We start from the raw sequence: 19021 nt of genomic DNA on the forward strand, positions 1-19021 counted from the left end.
ATCTTCTGAGTGAGTGAGTGAGTGCAAGGGCTGAAAGAGACAGAGGACCAGGGGTCTGGGTTCAGGTGGGAGAGAGAAGGACCCTACTCTTGTGTTGTAGATAGTCTTTGTGGGATATGGACTCTACTGGGGCCAAGGGGTCCACTAGGCTGATCCTTCCCCCACCCCACCCACTTTCCCCTTCGTTAACCATAAGTTTGTTTTCTATGTCTGTGTGTCTATTTTTGTTTTGTTTTGTAAATAAGTTCATTTGTATCTTTGTTTTTTCAGATTCTACATATAAGCAATATCATTTGATATTTGTCTTTCTCTGTCTGGCTTACTTCACTTAGTATGATAATCTCTAGATCCATCCATGTTGCTGTAAATGGCATTATTTCATTCTTTTTTATGAATATTATTTTATATATACATACATATATGTATATGTTTGTATATACATACCACATCTTCTTCATCCATTCATCTGTTGATGGACACTTAGGTTGCTTCCATGTCTTGCCTATTGTAAATAGTGCTGTTATGAACATTGGGGTGCATGTATCTTTTCAAATTACAGTTTTCATCTTTTCCAGATATATACCCAGGAATGAAATTGTAGGATCATATGGTAACTCTATTTTTTTTTTTTTTTTTTTTTTTTTGCGGTATGCGGGCCTCTCAGAGCACAGGCTCCAGATGCACAGGCTCAGCAGCCATGGCTCACGGGCCCAGCCGCTCCATGGCATGTGGGATCTTCCCGGACCAGGGCATGAACCCGTGTCCCCTGCATCGGCAGGTGGACTCACAACCACTGTGCGACCAGGGAAGCCCTATTTTTGTTTTTTTTTTAAGGAACCTCCATACTGTTCTCCATAGTGGCTGTACCGATTTACATTCCCATCAACAGTGTAGGAGGGTTCCTTTTTCTGTACACCCTCTCCAGCATTTATCATTTGTAGACTTTTTGATGATGGCCATTCTGAGACAGAACAGTTTCAATGGCCTTTAGCCTTGGAGAAAGAGTAATGAATAATTATAACAACTTCAACTCCAGGAGACAAGGTGGAGAATTAATATTCTAGGAGGACAGAAGTGAACATGTGTAAACTTGTGCTGTGCTGGTCTATGGACTGAAGGAGCACACAAGGTTTTTCAACTTTCTGGACACTAGGCAACCCTGTCCCTGCTCCTCTGATTAGAGTGACTCCTTCCCTCCACTAACCTGCTGAACAAGGATAAGAGTGATGAGGTCGAGGACCCAGATAGTGTCAACCTTCCCTCCCTCGTCATTTCACAGAGTGGGCTCTCTTTTCTATGAACCCTCCTTTCTCTTCTGAGAATGGTAGAACAAGTGTTCATGTGGGGTACTGGGCACTTTGGAGGGAAAGGCTCTGGGTTTAAATTCTATCCAGCTCAGCCACACTAAGCCTCAGTTTCCTTCTCTATAAAAGTGAGACTAAGGGCTTCCCTGGTGGCGCAGTGGTTGAGAGTCCGCCTGCCGATGCAGGGGACACGGGTTCGTGCCCCGGTCCGGGAAGATCCCATATGCCGCGGGGCGGCTGGGCCCGTGAGCCATGGCCGCTGAGCCTGCGTGTCCGGAGCCTGTGCTCCGCAACGGGAGAGGCCACAACAGTGAGAGGCCCGCGTACCTCAAAAAAAAAAAAAAAAAAAAAAAAGTGAGACTAAGAAGTGCCCGAGTTGAATCATTGTAGGGATGTTTAACTGGAGCTTCAGAATGGGCAGGGGAGAGGACACAGATCATCCTAAAAAAGCGAGGATCCTAGGAGCTTTAGTCACCCTGTGCAATTTTCTGTACTGCATATGTGAAGGAAGAAAAGTCAGATTCTGCAAACCAGACCTGAACCATATCTTTCCTAATATCTTTCTCTTACTGCAGGTACTTGAGAATGGGAAGGGGAGGAGAAAGGTATTCCCTATACAGTGTGACCCTTCCAGTATCTGGCTTGTTGGCTTCACATAGCTTGGTTATCAGAGTAATGACAGGGCCTGCGGGGCAAAGAGCAGCCTGGCGTTTCAGAAAGAGAAGCTCAGATGGCACACTGGCAGCCTCCCAACCTTGCAGAACCAGCTCCCTCAACATGAGACCCAGAGAGCAAGGGATAGATTTCATGAGAGCTAACACCCAACTTTTTGCCTAGTGCAAGGTCCACATGACAAGCCTCAGCTCGGCAATTTGTGAAGAAAACGTACCTAAAGGCACTCCGCAAGACCTGCTTAACTGTCTGCACCAGAAGGAAATTTCATGATCTAAAGGTCGCTCCTCTTCATTTGTTCCTGCAAAGCTCGGTGTGAAGACAGCTTTCCAGGTGAGAACTCATGCCAAAAAAAAAAAAAAAAAAAAAAAAGATAATCATTGCTTTGTGACATCCTCTCCACTTACATGAGACAAATCAAAATGCTCATATTTTGTTCTGCTCAGAATACGATGACAAATATACCTAAGGAAAAGGAATAACTTCAACTTAAGAAACGTGTATCTGGCACCTATTCTGTAAAAGGCAACTTGTTAGGTACTATGAAAAATTCTTGCAGTTTTTGGATCTGAACTAATAAAGGAATGAGGAAAGATCTGGGCATTTTCTGGCAGTGGGGGTGGTGAATGGAGCACTTAATGCGTGAAAACGCTCTAAACAGCACCCTGTTGAATCCTTCTGGTTATATTTTAAAGTAGGCAGTTTTTTGTCTCCATGAATGGTAAGAAGGTTGCTGGACGTAAAGTCAGAGAGGAAATGAGTAGCTGAGTAAGGACAAGAATACAGACCAGACCTATTGTTTATTTAAATCGTATAATAAACAAACTTACTTTGAAGCTTTCACCTATATTGCTACTACCACAATCTATCTTTTTATTTGTCTGTGTTCTCTTATAAATTTATGCTTATGTATGTGGTATGTGAACTGTTTTAGGCCCTACATTTTCTCATTTTATTTCAACCCTTTCCCATGTGTCCATATGTATAGGAATTATGCTAATATCATGGAGTTGCACCATAGTTTATATTTCCTTTTCCTATTGTTGAACACTGGGGTTTTGTTCAGTCCTTGCTTATCTTTGTGCAGCTTTATCAGATTCTGCTGAGAGCTTTTTTCTTCTTTTGAATTGTTTTCTTTGGATTAATTTCTTCTTCTGGGAATAACTAGGTCCGAAGTTCTGAATTTCACTCCCAAGGACATTGCCTGTTGCCCAGTTCTGCCAGCTCACAGTGAGTGTGTCCAATGTCCTGGAGAATCACAGTCTCAGTTGTTTTCAATCTACCTTATTTATGAGGCACCATGCTTGGTTGTTGCTTTGTGTGTGCATCCTTGGAGGGTGGTTCCAAACGCTATACTTTTCAGGAAATACGGTAATATTACACCCCACAGATATTTTAATTTTGTTGAAGTATAGTTGATTTACAATGTTGTGTTAATTTCTACTGTACAGCAACATGATTCAGTCATATATACATATATATATATATATATGTTTTATAAAGATATATATATTCCTTTTCATATTCTTTTCCATTATGGTTTATCACAGGATATTGAATACAGTTCTGTGTGCTATACAGTAAGACCTTGTTGTTTATCCATCCTATATATAATAGTTTGCATCTGCTAATTCCAAACTTGCATTCTGTCCCTCCACCCCCCCGCTCCCGCCTTGGCAACCACAAATCTGTTCTCTATGTCTGTGAGTCTGTTTCTCTTTCATAGATATGTTCATTTGTGTCGTATTTCAGATTGCACACATTGGCGATATCATATGGCATTTGTCTTTCTCTTTCTGACTTACTTCACTTAGTATGATAATTTCTACATCCATACATGTTGCTGCAAATGGTATTATTTCATTCTTTTTTATGACTAATATTCCTTTGTATAATATATATATACATATATATGTATATATATATATATATGTCACATCTTCTTTATCCATTCATCTGTCGATGGACATTTAGGTTGTTTCCATATTTTGGCTATTTTAAATAATGCTGCTAGGAACATAGGGGTGCATGTATCTTTTCAAATTCCAATTTTGTCTGGGTATGTGCCCAGGAGTGGGATTGCTGGATCATATGGCAACTCTATTTTTAGTTTTTTGGGGAACCTCCATACTGTTTTCCATACTGGCTGCACCAGTTTACATTCCCACCAACAGTGTAGGATGGTTCCCTTTTCTCCACACCTTCTCCAACGTTTATTATTTGTAGACTTTTTAATGATGGCCATTCTGACACCCCACAGATTTGACATTCATCTTTATGTTGCATCTTATACTCCTTGTGAGTTGCCTCTAGATAAAAGATAAGATTGACCTTCAGGACAGTCTTAAGGTCCTCTGGATTCAATTCTATCTACTCTCTTTTTTTTTTTTTTTTCTTTTTGCGGTATGTGGGCCTCTCACTGTTGTGGCCTCTCCCGTTGCGGAGCACAGGCTCCGGATGCGCAGGCCCAGCGGCCATGGCTCACGGGCCCAGCCGCTCCGCGGCATATGGGATCCTCCCAGACCGGGGCACGAACCCGTATCCCCTGCATCGGCAGGCGGACTCTTAACCACTGCGCCACCAGGGAGGCCCGTATCTACTCTCTTGAATAAACAATCCAGTGATGTCTGGGTAGTAGCTCTTTTGTTTCTTGTCATAGATGACACGGTAGCACTGGATTGCATTCTGAACGGCTGCTGCAACTTTCGTGCACCGTTCCACATTCGGGACCTGTGCCTCAAAAAGTAACAGTGCCCTCTCAAATAAAGAAAATCCCTTTGCCGTTTCCCACGTCGTGAATCTCTTCAGTTCTCCAGTTACTTCTTCCTCTTGTGTCTCTTCGTCCTTTCTCTGGGCCTCCAATTCCGTCAGGTCTTCATCAGTAAGCTCCTTATGTGGCACAGCACGGAGTTCAGTGAAGTCGTCTTATTGCAGATCTAGCTCCAGCTTCTCGCTGAGGGTCACTAAGTTGCTGAAGACCTCTTTGGACTCCTCATCCACCTTCCCAAATCCACAAACTGAGCAAACTGCAGGTAAAGGTTCTTCCCAACCCCATTCATGGTGACGGCTGTAACCTCATGACAAGCAAAGTCAACGTTTTTTATGGCCTTGTAGATGTTATCATCCTTCCAAAATTGTCGCAAGACTGTTCCTGATTCATTGCTCGCCTTTACTGCCAGGTGAAAAGTGTGAAATAAATAATATTTCTTAAAAGTCACTATCATTGAGACTTCCTGGGTGGTCCAGTGGTTAAGACTCTGCATCCTAATGCAGGGGGCCCAACTTCGATCCCTGGTCAGGGAACTAGAGCCCACACGCCACAATGAAGATCCCGCACTCGGCAATGAAGATCCCGCGTGCCGCAACTAAGACCCGGTGCAGCCAAACAAACAAACAAACAAACAAACAAATAATAAAAAACAAAAGTCATTGTAACTCCCTGGTCCATAGGTTGGATGAGCGATGCACGTTCGCATCTTTGAAAGTTCAAAACTTGAAATTTCGTATATAAGGGACTTATTGTATTCCACCTTGGCCAAAAACAGAAGTGCCCTTGCTAGTCTAAAATCACAAATTTACCCAGTTCTGGCCTGGAGCATGTCATCTCAGATATGGTGGGTTTTAATACAACACCTTCTCAGAATACCTCTTTGGCGCCTTCATTAAAAAGTAACTTGGGGACTTCCCAGGGGCTTCCCTGGTGGCACAGTGGTTGAGAGTCCGCCTGCCGATGCAGGGGACACAGGTTCGTGCCCCAGTCCAGGAAGATCCCACATGCTGCAGAGCGGCTGGGCCCGTGAGCCATGGCCGCTGAGCCTGCACGTCTGGAGCCTGTGCTCCGCAACGGGAGAGGCCACAACAGTGAGAGGCCCGCGTACAGCAAAAAAAAAAAAAAAAAAAAAAAGTAACTTGGTACTCCTAAGATCACAGTTCAAATCAGAACACTGTGACACTGCCTCTTTTCTTCCTTTTTCATGTCAGTAGGATCTTATGGGATGTTTTGACCATCCCAATTTGATGCAGTGAATCAAATATGTAAAAATACTATTTTTATGCTACCTAGTAATTATGCAACATGTATCACAGATCCAAGAGTAAGGCTTAGAGATGGAGTAAGACTCAAAAATAGGGTGAGGCTCAGTGATAAAGTGAGAGCACCAGCTTGAAGTAGGACTTGGCAATTAAACAAAGAAGGAGTTCCCTGGCAGTCCAGTGCTTAGGACTTGGCACTCTCACTGTCAGGGCCTGAGTTCAATCCCTGTTGGGGAACTAAGATCCTGCAAGCCACATAGTGTGGCCTAAATAGATAAAGAAACAAGCAAACAATAAGATAATTTGTTTATATTTTAAAGCATGTCAAAAAGCCCTATATTAAAAAGGTGGCATCAAAATATCATGCAGTATACAGCCCTTTAACTCAAGTGGGGAGAAGGAAGAGGGGTGAGAACAGGAGGGGAAAGAAAAGACAGTAAGGAAGAGGAGTGGTAGTAGTAATAAAATAACATGTGTTCAGTGTTTACTATGTGACAGATACTCTTTAAGCACTTATTTACTCTTTTAACATATTAGCTCATTTAATCCTCACAACAATTCTATGAGTCAGGTAATACTATTATCCCATCTACTTTGAAGACACCAAGGTACAGAGAGGCTAAGTAACCTTCGAAGGTTGCACAGCTTACTCCTGGTAGAGTCAGAAAAATCACTGATAGCAACTAAATATCAAAAAAAGTTATATATATTTTAGAATGTGCTTGTTAATGTAAAGTGAAATTAATGACTAGAATTCATCAAAGTTTTAAGAAAGTGAGCTGAAAAATTCAGAAGGCTGGCTCTGCACTTTCTGCCAGTCTCATCCTTCCTTGGAATGGCTGATGACTTTAGTGAAGACGACACCAATAAAGAGACACTGAAGAGGGCTCTGGCAATTAGCAGAGAACTTGCTACTTTTGTTTCTGAATCTCCTCCTGCTCTTCTCATTCCTGGCTGTTTCCTGGTTGTCTCTCCAGAACAAGGTGTCTTGCACGATGTTCCCATTGCAAGGTGCCCAGATGCTGCAGATGCTGGAGAAATCCTTGAGGAAGAGCCTTCCTACATCCTTAAAGGTGACAATGGAAAATTCTGAGGGGAGTAGGAATAGAAAGTTCCTGTGATGAAGGGAAAGAGAGACTAATATTTATTGAGCACCTATTCTGTGCCAGGCACTAGTGCATATTTTCTCTCATTTAATTTGCATAACCTCTCTACAAGATAGTTGCTGTTATGCCCATGTCACTGATGTGAAGATGGAGGCTCAGTGAAGTGGTTTGCCCAATACCTCACAAATAGTGAGCTGCAGTGCTATGGTATAAATGTAGGAATGCCTGAGACCTAGCATTGCTTTTTGCTCCAAGCTGATTCAAAAAGTATTCCCTTGCTCCTTTCCAAGAAACGTTCCATAATAGCACTGGAAACTTGCCCAGAGTTCTCCTACAAAGTTAGCTGAGACTACATGTTAATTTTTAATTTGTTCTCCTTAAAAGAACACTTGCCAGGTGAGAGGTTAACCATCATGAGCCTTCTTTAAAATTAATAAGTCAATTTCTATTTCACTTAGATTGTCCAATTGCTCCAAACTTATGGCACGTCAAGCTATTTTGTGGCTGACTCTGAGGACCTCTGTTAACCAAGTACAATTGATCAGAAATCTCAGGATTAAATAGAACATATACATAGAAGCCCACATCCAGAACTGTTTGAGAGCAGCTCTAATGATTGGCTGGGGTCCTCACCTGTGTTTTTCTTTAGCAACCAAAGGGATGGGGCCCATTCCAGTGGAATTTAAGTACAACCGTGCATGTGTGAATGTGTGTGTGTGTAATGTGTGTATGTGTGTGTATTTGGAGAACAAATTGTTTCCCTGAAATTTTTTTGTAAAAAGAGAGCTAGATTTCGGGCTTCCCTGGTGGCGCAGTGGTTGAGGGTCCGCCTGCCGATGCAGGGGACATGGGTTCGTGCACCGGTCTGGGAAGATCCCACATGCTGCGGAGCAACTGGGCCCGTGACCCATGGCCGCTGAGCCTGCGCGTCTGGAGCCTGTGCTCTGCAACGGGAGAGGCCACAGCAGTGAGAGGCCCGTGTACCGCAAAACAAAAAAACAAAAAAAAGAGAACTAGATTTCTACTGTTTTATAATACACTCCTATAAGATGCATACATTTTAGATAAGATAAATGCATTCACCTGCCTCACTCCCCAATAGATTTGTTACTCCATCGTTCTGTATAAAGGAGAAAAATGTTAGCATTATTTTATTTGTAGATCATATGGCTTCATTTTCATTTATTAGAGATAGACTAATGAAGCAACTCGCCCTGTTCTTTCATTACTGCCCAAAATGCCTTCAAATCAACTAACTTATAACTAAAATGCCACCCACTTTGGTGGATCTCACTAATATTAATCTCTGTTACCTAATATTTAACCACTTTCACTTGATAATCCTTAAGATCCAGGCAACCTCTCAAAGAGACAGTCAATTTTTCTTAGAGGTTACATCAGTTATACATATTATGAACACTTGCCTAAGATTTTTATGGTAAGTAGCTATTTTTGAAAATTCTTCCACCTAAAAGTGTTTCTTCCATGCTCTGTAGTATAGAATCTTGTGGTTTAAATTTCTCTTTACTCCTTGGGTTAAGTGGACCCCAAACGTCTTGAGGAAACTCTTGGTGGTTCCCAAGTGTCCTTACTTGGAGCATCTCTGTGGTAAGATAAGGCGGCCCTCTTGGCTCCACAACTTTCATGAAGAAACAGCATTGGTTGTATATTAAAGATATACATTTTTACCCTGGTTGAAATCTAGAATAGTTGTTTGCCAGGTACTTTTAATGGAGGCATAACCTAGAACTCAATACTTGCTTGAGTCTCAGTTGACAAAACGTCCATCTGTTCTTCTAAGTGTTGGATATTAAGTACATTTTATTGCATGTGTCAACTCCAGCTGAGTCAACTTAGAGTAGCTGCCTGGCTCACTACGTTCTGAGTTCAGCAGAAAAAATAAGTTTTAATTAATTCAGCCCGGAGAATAAGAAAGAGGAAGAGCTACACATATTTTCAGATCCTGTAATGGATAATGTATTAATCTAAAGCAATTTTACACACCCCCAAATGCAAAGGGATAAAAAGAAACATCTATATTTTGCCAAACTGTACAGAATTTCTATATCAAGCCTCCATTCATGGCTGAAAACAATGATTTCAGATAAGCTCAGGCAACTTAGATTTTTTTCCCCTTCTCTTTCTCCATAGTGTAACATCAATAGTTCATGTCGGGTGGAGGGTGGTAGGAGGGAAGGATGTTGCTACAGTCTTTGGTCATCATCTACCCATGGTAGAAACCATTAAACTGCATACATTTTTTTTTGACCTTTGGTCATTGGCATGTTCCCATGCTGGTATCTGCAGAGGCTTCATGTTTACAATAGTCATGTGGCCCATGGTGGTATCCACTGCTGCAGTCCTCCACCCCCAAATCACCAGGTCACTTAATGTCCACAGGCTATCTCATTCATTCTCTCCCTGCTTTCCCCTTTCTCTCAACAAACTATGCAAAAAGACGGGGTTGGGGACTCAAGACTGGACCGAAACTGTAGGCTTCCACAGCCCATTCTCTTGAGCATTTTGCTTTAGCCTTTGCTTATTGTGGGAGGAAATTACCTTTCCAGAGGGTACTGTGGACATACATGTTAAAGAGTTTTAAACATGTCCATAACCTTTGAACTAGCAGTTACCTGATGGATAATCTAAGAAAATATCTGGTGCCCATGCAAAGATTTCTGTGCAAGCATGCTCTGCAAAGAATTAGTTGTTAAAATGAAAATTTGGAAACAGCTGAAATGACCCTCAGTAGGCAAATGCACAAATGAACCATGATACAACCATATAATGGAATCCTTGCAGTCATTAGAACATAATTGAAAAATTTTGTATTTATGAACATAGAGATACACCCACAATTTATTCAGTGGTGAAAAATATCATGTATCAGATCATTTTACATTTGTAAAATTGTGTATCTCTATGAGTATGAATAGAAGAAAGTCTGGAAAAATTAATATTAAATCCTACAAAAAACAAGAACAGTGTTCTTATGATCATTTACTTTATTTATCCCAGTATTTTACCATATGCATGTTTGATTTATATTAGATGGGAAGAAAAAGCTCTCATCTGAGGTTAAAAAAAAAAAGTAGCATGTGGAGATTTTAGACCCAGATGCCCTATTTGTCCCTTTACTGCTGTAAAATTTCACAGTTTCATAGACATAAACCTGTCCTGGTCAAACAAGGCACTTCACCATCCCTTCCTAATAAGCTGACCCTCTCACTTTGTCCGGATACTGCAGGTTTATGGGACCATCTTCCACATGAATCAGGGAAACCCATTCAAGCTAAAAGCTCTGGTGGACAGGTGGCCTGATTTTAATACAGTGGTTATCCGCCCTCAGGAGCAGGTAAGGTGCCAGATGTGGAATGAATTTGCATCTATGTTTATATTTGCTATGTGCCTACCATGTGCCTGGCAATGTGGTAGACCCTGGGGCTACAGAAATGAATTGCAGTGATAGTGAACAAGTCCTTGCCTTTAAGAACCCCACAGCCTGGAGGAGAATACAGGTAAGTAAATAAATTACAGCTTAGTGTAAAATGTTCAAAAACAGAAAATGTACAGTATATGGAGATAGCACAGGCAAAAGCTGATTAAACTACGGAGTTTGGAGATGGAGGTTACAGGATCAGATTAGAAATACTTCTTAGTGGATGTTTCATCTGAACTGGATTTTGTAGATAAACATATCTTTGTTAGGCTGACAAAGAAAGGAGGGCATTCTAACCAGAGAAAGTAACAAGGACAAATATAGGAAGGTATGAAACAGGACAGTTAGTTGGCTGATTATAAAAAAAAAATTTATAATATTAGAATTTCCATATGCATTTTGGGGAAACATTTAAAAATTAGTGAAACTAAATAGTTAATACATTTCAAAGACAAAAAACCCTAAGTTTATTTTAAAACATCCAGTAAAATTATAAATTTATAAAAATACAAATATATCTTTCCTACAAATAATAACTTATTTAAAATCCATGGAATTAAACAGTATATAAAATGAAGACATTTATATGAATAACAAAAAACTGAACTGCAAAAAAATTATTTGACCTTTTATCTTAAATGGGATCTTTTTTTTTTTTTTTTGCGGTATGCGGGCCTCTCACTGTTGTGGCCTCTCCCGTTGTGGAGCACAGGCTCCGAACGCGCAGGCTCAGTGGCCATGCCTCACGGGCCCAGCCGCTCCGCGGCATGTGGGGTCTTCCCGGACTGGGGCACGAACCCATGTCCCCTGCATCGGCAAGAGGACTCTCAACCACTGCGCCACCAGGGAAGCCCTTAAATGGGATCTTAAGAAACAAAATGTGTTAGTGGTATCATTGCTGACTTGTGAGTGTATTTTTGTGCAACAATTCCAACTATTTTTGAAAAGGTTTCTAATTCTGCCCTCAAGATAATATTTTCCCGTGCCTTCTTCTTCCAAATAATTGCATCTCTTATTTAATGATTTGAGGGGATATTTCTAAATAAGTGGTTTCTTTGTTTTTCTGTAATTACAATTTGTTCATCTATTGTATTATTTTATGAAAGCATTTCTAATTGGTTTTCATCATTTTTGTTTTAATTTAGTATAGATGGAAATTTCAATCCAGAAATGTCAATAACCAAATTTAATACTGTCATCTTCATAGTTTATGTATTCTGCAAGTGTTTGAAATATAGAAAATTTATTCTTGCAACAGAAGCTTTTCCTTGTCAATTGCTTTTCTCTTCTTCCTGTTGAGGAAGATGAAAATATAGAAGAATGCTTTCTAAATGGCTGTCTTTGCTTGAGTTGAAATTTTAACACAATATATGGGTAGAGAATAGTATTGTTCTGCAGTTTTTCATCATAATTTGAACACCTGAATCTCCCATCTTGATCTCATGACTTAAATGATTCAGAAAAATTTCTAATGCACCAATACAAACACCAATATTTTAGTACTTAAAAATACCACAGTATAGTAGAATTTAGAAAAAAAGTATTACAATCATGAAAAATAAGACATTTGTTTGGCCCCCCTTTTCTCAATGATAACAGGACATGACAGATGACCTTGATCACTACACCAATACTTACCATATCTACTCGAAAGACCTCAAAAACTGTCAGGAATTCCTCAGCTTACCAGAAGTCATCAATTGGAAACAGCATTTGCAGATCCAAAGTAAGTATAAAAGGAATGGAATCTGTGCTGAATCACATCTCCATCCTGAACAATTTCTCCTATGACATGTATCTCCTTTCTCCAAGCCCCAGACCCTCAGCCTGCTGTCAGTTTTTTGACTCAGCTGCAAATATACCTGTAAAGGGGGAAAAAACACCCTCAAAGTTTGTACCTAATGGGCTTCATATAGAGGACTGTAATGTAATCCCCTGAGAGCTAAGGATTTATGGCATATTTTGTGGACATATCCAGGATGCCTTAGGGTGGTTGGGTATCAGAGCAGAGCTTTCCCCATGGACTTTCATTCCTAGAATTGGAATGACAACTCGTGCCACAGAACATCTCCTAGGTCATAAAGAGCAACTTATATGGTTATGAGCGTGGTCTCCAGAGTCAGACTACCTAGGATGGCATTTGCCTATTACTTTGCCATGTGATCCTAGCCAGGGACTTGTCCTATCTGAGATCCTGACTTTCATATATAAAAATGAGGATAATAATTGTACCTAGGACTTCCCGGGTGGTGCAGTGGTTAAGCGTCCGCCTGCCAATGCAGGGGACATGGGTTTGAGCCCTGGTCCAGGAAGATCCCAAATGCCATGGAGCAGCTAAGCCCGTGAGCCACAACTACTGAGCCCGTGTGCCACAACTACTGAGCCTGTGTGCCACAACTACCAAAGCCTGCGTGTTCTAGGGCCCGTACTCCGCAACAAAGAGTAGCCCTCACTTGCCACAACTAGAGAAAGCCCGTGTGCAGCAATGAAGACCCAACACAGCCAAAAATAAATAAATAAATAAATTTACTAAAAAAATAAAAATAAATAATGGTACCTAAAACACAGCATTGTTGAAAAGATTAAGTGAAATCTTAGCTAGGAATTGCTTAGTGCAATACCTGAATGTTTCAGTTAACTTTCACTGCATAGCAAACCTCATAATTCTGTGAATCAACAATTGGACTGGGCTTTGCAAGGCATCTGTTCTGCTGGTCTCCTCTGGGTGTAGCTATGCATCTACAGTCAGTTGATGGGTGACTGTGGGTTGGTTGCTCTAGGATGGCCTAACTTACAAGTCTGAATGATGGTCTGACTATCAGTGCTGGCTAGGCCCTGGTGACATCATGATAAGAGCACATGTCTTCAGCAGGTTAGCCTAGGTCTTTTCATGTGGCGTTGGCCTCAAGGTAACCAGAAGCACAAAGACATGGTGAGCCCCAATGTGCAAGCATTTTTAAGCCTCTCTCTGCATCAAATTTACTCTTTCCCATTGGTAAAACAAGTCATATGGCCAAGGTCAGATGCAGTGCAGGAGGGGACTATTCCAGGGAATGGATACAAGGAGATGTGGGCAAATTGTGGGCCATTACTGCAACAATCTACCACATAGGGAATATAGTAAGTACTCCAGAGATGTTGGCAACTATGATTATTATTATTTTTTAAAATTTTATTTATTTTTGGCTGCGTTGGGTCTTTGTTGCTGCATGCGGGCTTTCTCCTGTTGCAGTGAGCGGGGGCCACTCTTCGCTGCAGTACGCAGGTCCCCCATTGCGGTGGCCTCTCCCATTGCTGAGCAGGGGCTCCAAGCATGTGGGCCCCAGTAGTTGCAGCTCGTGGGCTCAGCAGCTGCGGCACACGGGCTCTAGAGCGCAGGCTCAGCAGTTGTGGCTCATGGGCCTAGTTGCTCCACAGCATGTGGGATCTTCCCAGACCAGGGATTGAACCCATTTCCCCTGCACTGGCAGGCAGATTCCCAACCACTGCTCCACCAGGGAAGTCCCGGCAACTATAATTATTATAACTCACCTTCTTTGATCATCAAAACTGCATGATTATGTAGCCCAGAAAAGTTAGTTCCAGTCTTGGTATTGCCTCTAATGGCATGACCATGGCTGAATGAATTTCTAGGCATGTTTTTGCTTTTCCAAAACAAGGAAAATTGCACAAATCCTGATTACAAGAGCCCAGTCATACAGTAGCAGCACCAAGCCCATCACCAAAATTCTCTGACTAGAAATCCTCAGACACTTCCTACTCCACTGGAGAGCTTCTCCCTAGAATGGACATAAATCATTGCATTTCTCCTTACAATCCCATCTAGGTTCACAGTCCAGCCTGAATGAAGTAATACAAAGTCTTGCAGCCACTAAATCCTTCAAAGTCAAGCAATCACAAAACATTCTCTATATGGCGATTGAGTCAATCAGGGAACTGGCTCCTTCCCTGCTGGACGTAAAGAACTTATCACTTAGCGATGGCAAACCCAAGGCCATGTGAGTTTGATAAAAGCTACCCTACGCTACTTACACCTCTCACTACCAAAGTAGCCTCCCAACTTCTCTTTCTGCTTTTACTCTGGCTCCCCACAATCCATCTTCTTCAAAGCAGCCAGAATAATCTTTTTTAGAAACATAATCCAAACCGTGTTTCTCCCCTGCTTAAAATACCCCACCATTTCTTTTCTCACCTGGAATATATCAGGCCTATGTCAACTTCTCTGACCTGTCTTGTCCTCCTAGCTCACTCAGTCCAACAACATCGGCCTTCTTTCTGTCCTTCTGTCATTACAAGCTCACTTATACTCCAGACTTTGCGTTCGCTATTTCCTCTGTTTACTCTGTCTCTCAAGATAATAGAGGTAAGAACAAATATAAACCTCTAAACTCATGGACTTTGCTTCTCTCTTGGAACATCCATAGTGACCAAGAGATGTTTAAAGTCTCATCGTTGGATCCTACCTACGCTGCCATGGTGAATAAATTCTGGCATTTCGGTGGCAATGAGTGGAGCCAGAGATTCATCGAGCGCTGTATCCGGACCTTCCCCAACTTCTGCCTGCTGGGGCCTGAGGGGACCCCTGTGTCCTGGTTCTTGATGGACCAGACAGGAGAGATGCGGATGGGGGGCACCCTGCCTGAGTACCGGGGCCAGGGTCTCGTCACCTACGTCATCTATTACCAGACCAAGGCTCTGATCAAACGTGGCTTCCCCGTGTATTCTCATGTAGACAAGAATAACAAAATTATGCAGAAACTGAGTCACAGTCTGAATCATATCCCTGTGCCCTGTGACTGGAACCAGTGGAACTGTGTGCCTCTGTGAAGCAGCACTGAATCCAAGACAGTACGGGATGGGCCTGAGGATGCAGCTGGAGGAGCCGATGGGTGGGTGGAGGGAAAGAACCAATTGTAATTGTAATCATAGGTAAAGGAGTGGACATTGTGTGGGTCCTGGGGCAGCAGTGTGAATGGTCGACAGGACCACTACCGTCGATGGGCTTGCCTTAGATATCTCAGCATAAGCAGCATCTGATCCTCCTGCAGTGGTTTCACAGTTCTGTTCCCCATGCTTCCAGTATCTCTGCCATGCTTCTTCATCCGCTACATATTGCCCCAAATGGCTTCCCCTGGGACTCTTAGGGCATGGGTTGGTACATCCTTGCCAGTTTTTCCAGGGAGGGCTAATACTTCCTGGGCATTACGACTTATTCCTCTCTTCCTATGGCTTTTCCCTTAGTGAAGAGCAAGTGGACTCTACTCTTTAGGTCTGTAGATATTATCCTCTCCTCTGATTGCTGCTTTATAGGTATAATAAATATGTTATATACAAATATATATGGTATATTATGTTAAACATGATATGCATGATATAGCAGGGAGAGATATTAAGAAAAAGACTAACTTATGTTTCCTGTCCCCCCCCCACCCTTCCACTTTGGGGAAAATGCTTCAATATTGTCCCTAAAAGTTGAGCTTACTAAAGTCACCTGAAACCCTCAAACAATAAAGAGATTTTGTGTTTGATTGTATAAGCTGAAGCTAAGTGGTTCGTGATGGGGAAACATGGTGTGAGCTAATGGGGAGAGGAAAGTGGGAACACCCAGCCCCAGGAAGGTGGGGATTTATTGAGAAGAGATGGAAGTTGAGGGGGTGGGAGGTGTAGCATGGATGCCTACTGTTCCGCTTGACCTTGGCATATTACTTCAACATGCCAGAATTCTGTGTGGTTCAGACCATTGTCTCAGGGGAGAATCTGGTTGCTGGTGTGGAAAGATATTCTTCCTGGTTGGGACGGGTCAGGTGGGAGAGTTTCCTGCCCCAGCCCTTAGAGAGAAACAGCACTAAACACCAGTACCGGGCAGCAAACAGAGCACCTGAATGAAGGTGATCATCTGGATTAAGAACTTGCTCCCTCTGGTCCACCTAAACTTGAAATTAAGTTATGGAATTGGGGATGAAGATCCCCACAAATATACATGCGTGTGCGCATACACATACACACACACATACAACTGAGGTTTAACTTCTTCGCCAGTTGGGAGAGTGAAGGCTCAGTTTAGAGCAGGTTTCTCGACTTTGGCGCAACGGACATTTTAGACTGGACAATTCTTTGCTGTAGGTCTGTCCTGTGCATTTGTAGAATGTTTAGCAGAATCCCTGGCCTCTACCCACTAGATGTCATTAGCACCCTCCATCCCAATTATGACAACTAAAAATGTCTCCAGATATTAGTAAATGTCCCCTGCAGGCAAAGTCACCTCTGGTTGACATTTAGTTTAGTGGTTCTCAAAGTTGAGCCTGCATCAGAATCACTTAGCAGGCTTGTTCAAACAGGTTACAGGGCCTCACACCTAGATTTTCTGTTTCAGTAGATCTTGGGCAGAGTTCCAGAATGTACACTTCTAGCAAGTTTCCAGGTGATGTTGATGCTGCTGGTCCAGGGACCATGCTTTGAGAACCACTGGTTTAGTGAAATAATAGAATATATCTTATTCCCTAGACTATAGACGAAAATTCTGATGCCATACTACTTTCATTTCTGTATGAGTACAAGCTGATACTCCCCTCCAAGAATTCCCTGTAGTCATCAGGGAGAAAGAGGTTTTGTGGTTCTGAAACAGGGAGAAGGAATTCAGGCTTTGGTAAAGGAAGACACACACTGGTGGCAGCATATAGTGGGACATTGTTGATAGCTAACATCTAGCTCATTAGCTCCAAGACCTGGCCCCCCAACAGCCTGTAGGCTCCAGTGCTGGAACACCTCAGGCCAAAAAACAAACTAGGCAGGAACACATCCACTCCCATCTGCAGACAGGCTGCCTAAAGACTAAAGAGCCCACAGCCACCTCTGGGTTTGCCTCCAGACATGGCCTAGCCCACCAGAGGGCCAAGACCCAGCTCTGCCCACCAGTGGACCAGCCCCTCCTACCGGGAAGCCAGACCATGCCTCTAGACCAGCCTCACCCACCAGAGGGCAGACACAAGAAGCTAGAAAACTACAATCCCACACTGCAGGCCAGATCCTACACTGGCACTGGCTGGGCCCTGGCCCAGCCCACTAGCGGGCCAACACAACCTTTAGGACACCCTGGACCCCATACCCAACTGAGTCAAGAACCACCCCCCACCAATAATTTTAAATGAGCTCTGGGATTCCAGAGCCAGACTCTAGGAACCAGCTATGCCTACCAGTAGTCTGGCACTAACCCCAAGACCTGACTTCACCAGCCAGTGGGTGGGCAACAGTCCCAGAGTCTTTGGGACCCTGACTCCAGCCACCAGTGAGCCATCATTAGCTCCAGAGACCCCCTAGGATTCGGCAGCTAGCCACCGCAGGACCAGGCCCCACTAAATAGCAGCCAGCTACATCCACACAGGGCAGGGCCTGGCAACCGACCAGAGAGGGGCCTACCTGACTGCCCACACACTTAGCCCACCACAACAGAAAAACCCACATAGCCTTCTTAGGGGGAACGCCTAGAGCACATAGCTTGGGTGTCGAGAGGGGAGTGCACTGCTGGGACACATAGGATGCCTCCTACAGAGGGCCACTTCTCCGAGGCCAAGAAATGTAACTAAACCTACCACATACATAAAAATACAAATAGCAACTTAGAGAAAATGAGGCAGCAGAGGAATATGTTTCAGGTGAAGGAACAAGATGAAACCCCAGAAGAACTAAGTGACGTGGAGATGGGCAACCCACCTGAGAACGAGTTCAGAGTAGTGATCACAAAGATGATCAAGGAACTTGGGAGGATAGTGGATACACAGAGCAAGACGTTATAGTAAGTCCCCTACATATGAACGAGTTCCATTCCAAGAGTGCGTTTCTAAGTCCAATTGGTTCGTAAGTCCAACAAAGTTAGCCTAGGCACCCAACTAACACAATCAGCTATATAGTACTGTACTGTAATAGGTTTATAATACTTTTCACACAAATAATACAAAGAAAACAAATGGACACAAAAATAAAGAAAACATTTTTAATCTTACAGTGCAGTACCTTGAAAAGTTCAGTAGTACAGTACAACAGCTGGCATACAGGGGCTGGCATTGAGTGAACAGGCAAGAAGAGTTACTGACTGGAGGAGGTAGAGGAGGTAGGAGATGGTAGAGCTGAAGGATCATCAGAAATAGGAGATGAAGGATAAGGTATCTTTTCTCCTCACTCCAGTCTCTCAATTATTTTCACTTTTGTTTCCATTGTTATTGCGTGGCACTTCTTAGCAGTACCAGCTATCTCATCGCTGCTTTTACACTTGCTTCCAGACATCCTGGGCTTGAAAAAAGATACTGTACTACTGTACTCTATACAGTACTGTACAGTAAAGTACACAAAAGCACAGCCACTTGTAGAGGATGCACACACGTGACAATGTACGCCAGACATGTGACCTAACTTATGTGATTAGACATGCGACCATATGTTTGCATCTTTGGAAGTTCGAAACTTGAAAGTTC

At 42.7% G+C, this 19021-nt stretch overlaps 1 protein-coding gene across 1 annotated transcript; it reads left to right on the forward strand.

Moving 5' to 3' along the window:
• The first annotated feature begins 7003 nt into the window (after positions 1 to 7003).
• On the forward strand, positions 7004 to 15380 carry LOC132493783 (glycine N-acyltransferase-like). The gene is made up of 5 exons (XM_060104593.1): positions 7004 to 7081; positions 10362 to 10469; positions 12153 to 12279; positions 14380 to 14551; positions 14978 to 15380. Exons 1-5 carry the CDS (start codon positions 7004 to 7006, stop codon positions 15378 to 15380), a joined length of 888 nt encoding a protein of 295 aa, XP_059960576.1.
• The last annotated feature ends 3641 nt before the right edge of the window (positions 15381 to 19021 follow it).

This window comes from Mesoplodon densirostris, chromosome 7, assembly GCF_025265405.1.
Source record: "Mesoplodon densirostris isolate mMesDen1 chromosome 7, mMesDen1 primary haplotype, whole genome shotgun sequence".
In the NCBI taxonomy this organism is placed as follows: Eukaryota; Metazoa; Chordata; class Mammalia; order Artiodactyla; family Ziphiidae; genus Mesoplodon; species Mesoplodon densirostris.

Excerpts from the sequence above, each read along its gene's own strand:
- LOC132493783 (XM_060104593.1), top strand. The coding sequence starts at position 7,004 with ATGTTCCCATTGCAAGGTGCCCAGATGCTGCAGATGCTGGAGAAATCC. Across the intron at positions 7,082-10,361 it reads GCCTTCCTACATCCTTAAAG|GTTTATGGGACCATCTTCCA; the intron begins GTGACAATGGAA and ends CGGATACTGCAG. Across the intron at positions 12,280-14,379 it reads ACAGCATTTGCAGATCCAAA|GTTCACAGTCCAGCCTGAAT; the intron begins GTAAGTATAAAA and ends AATCCCATCTAG.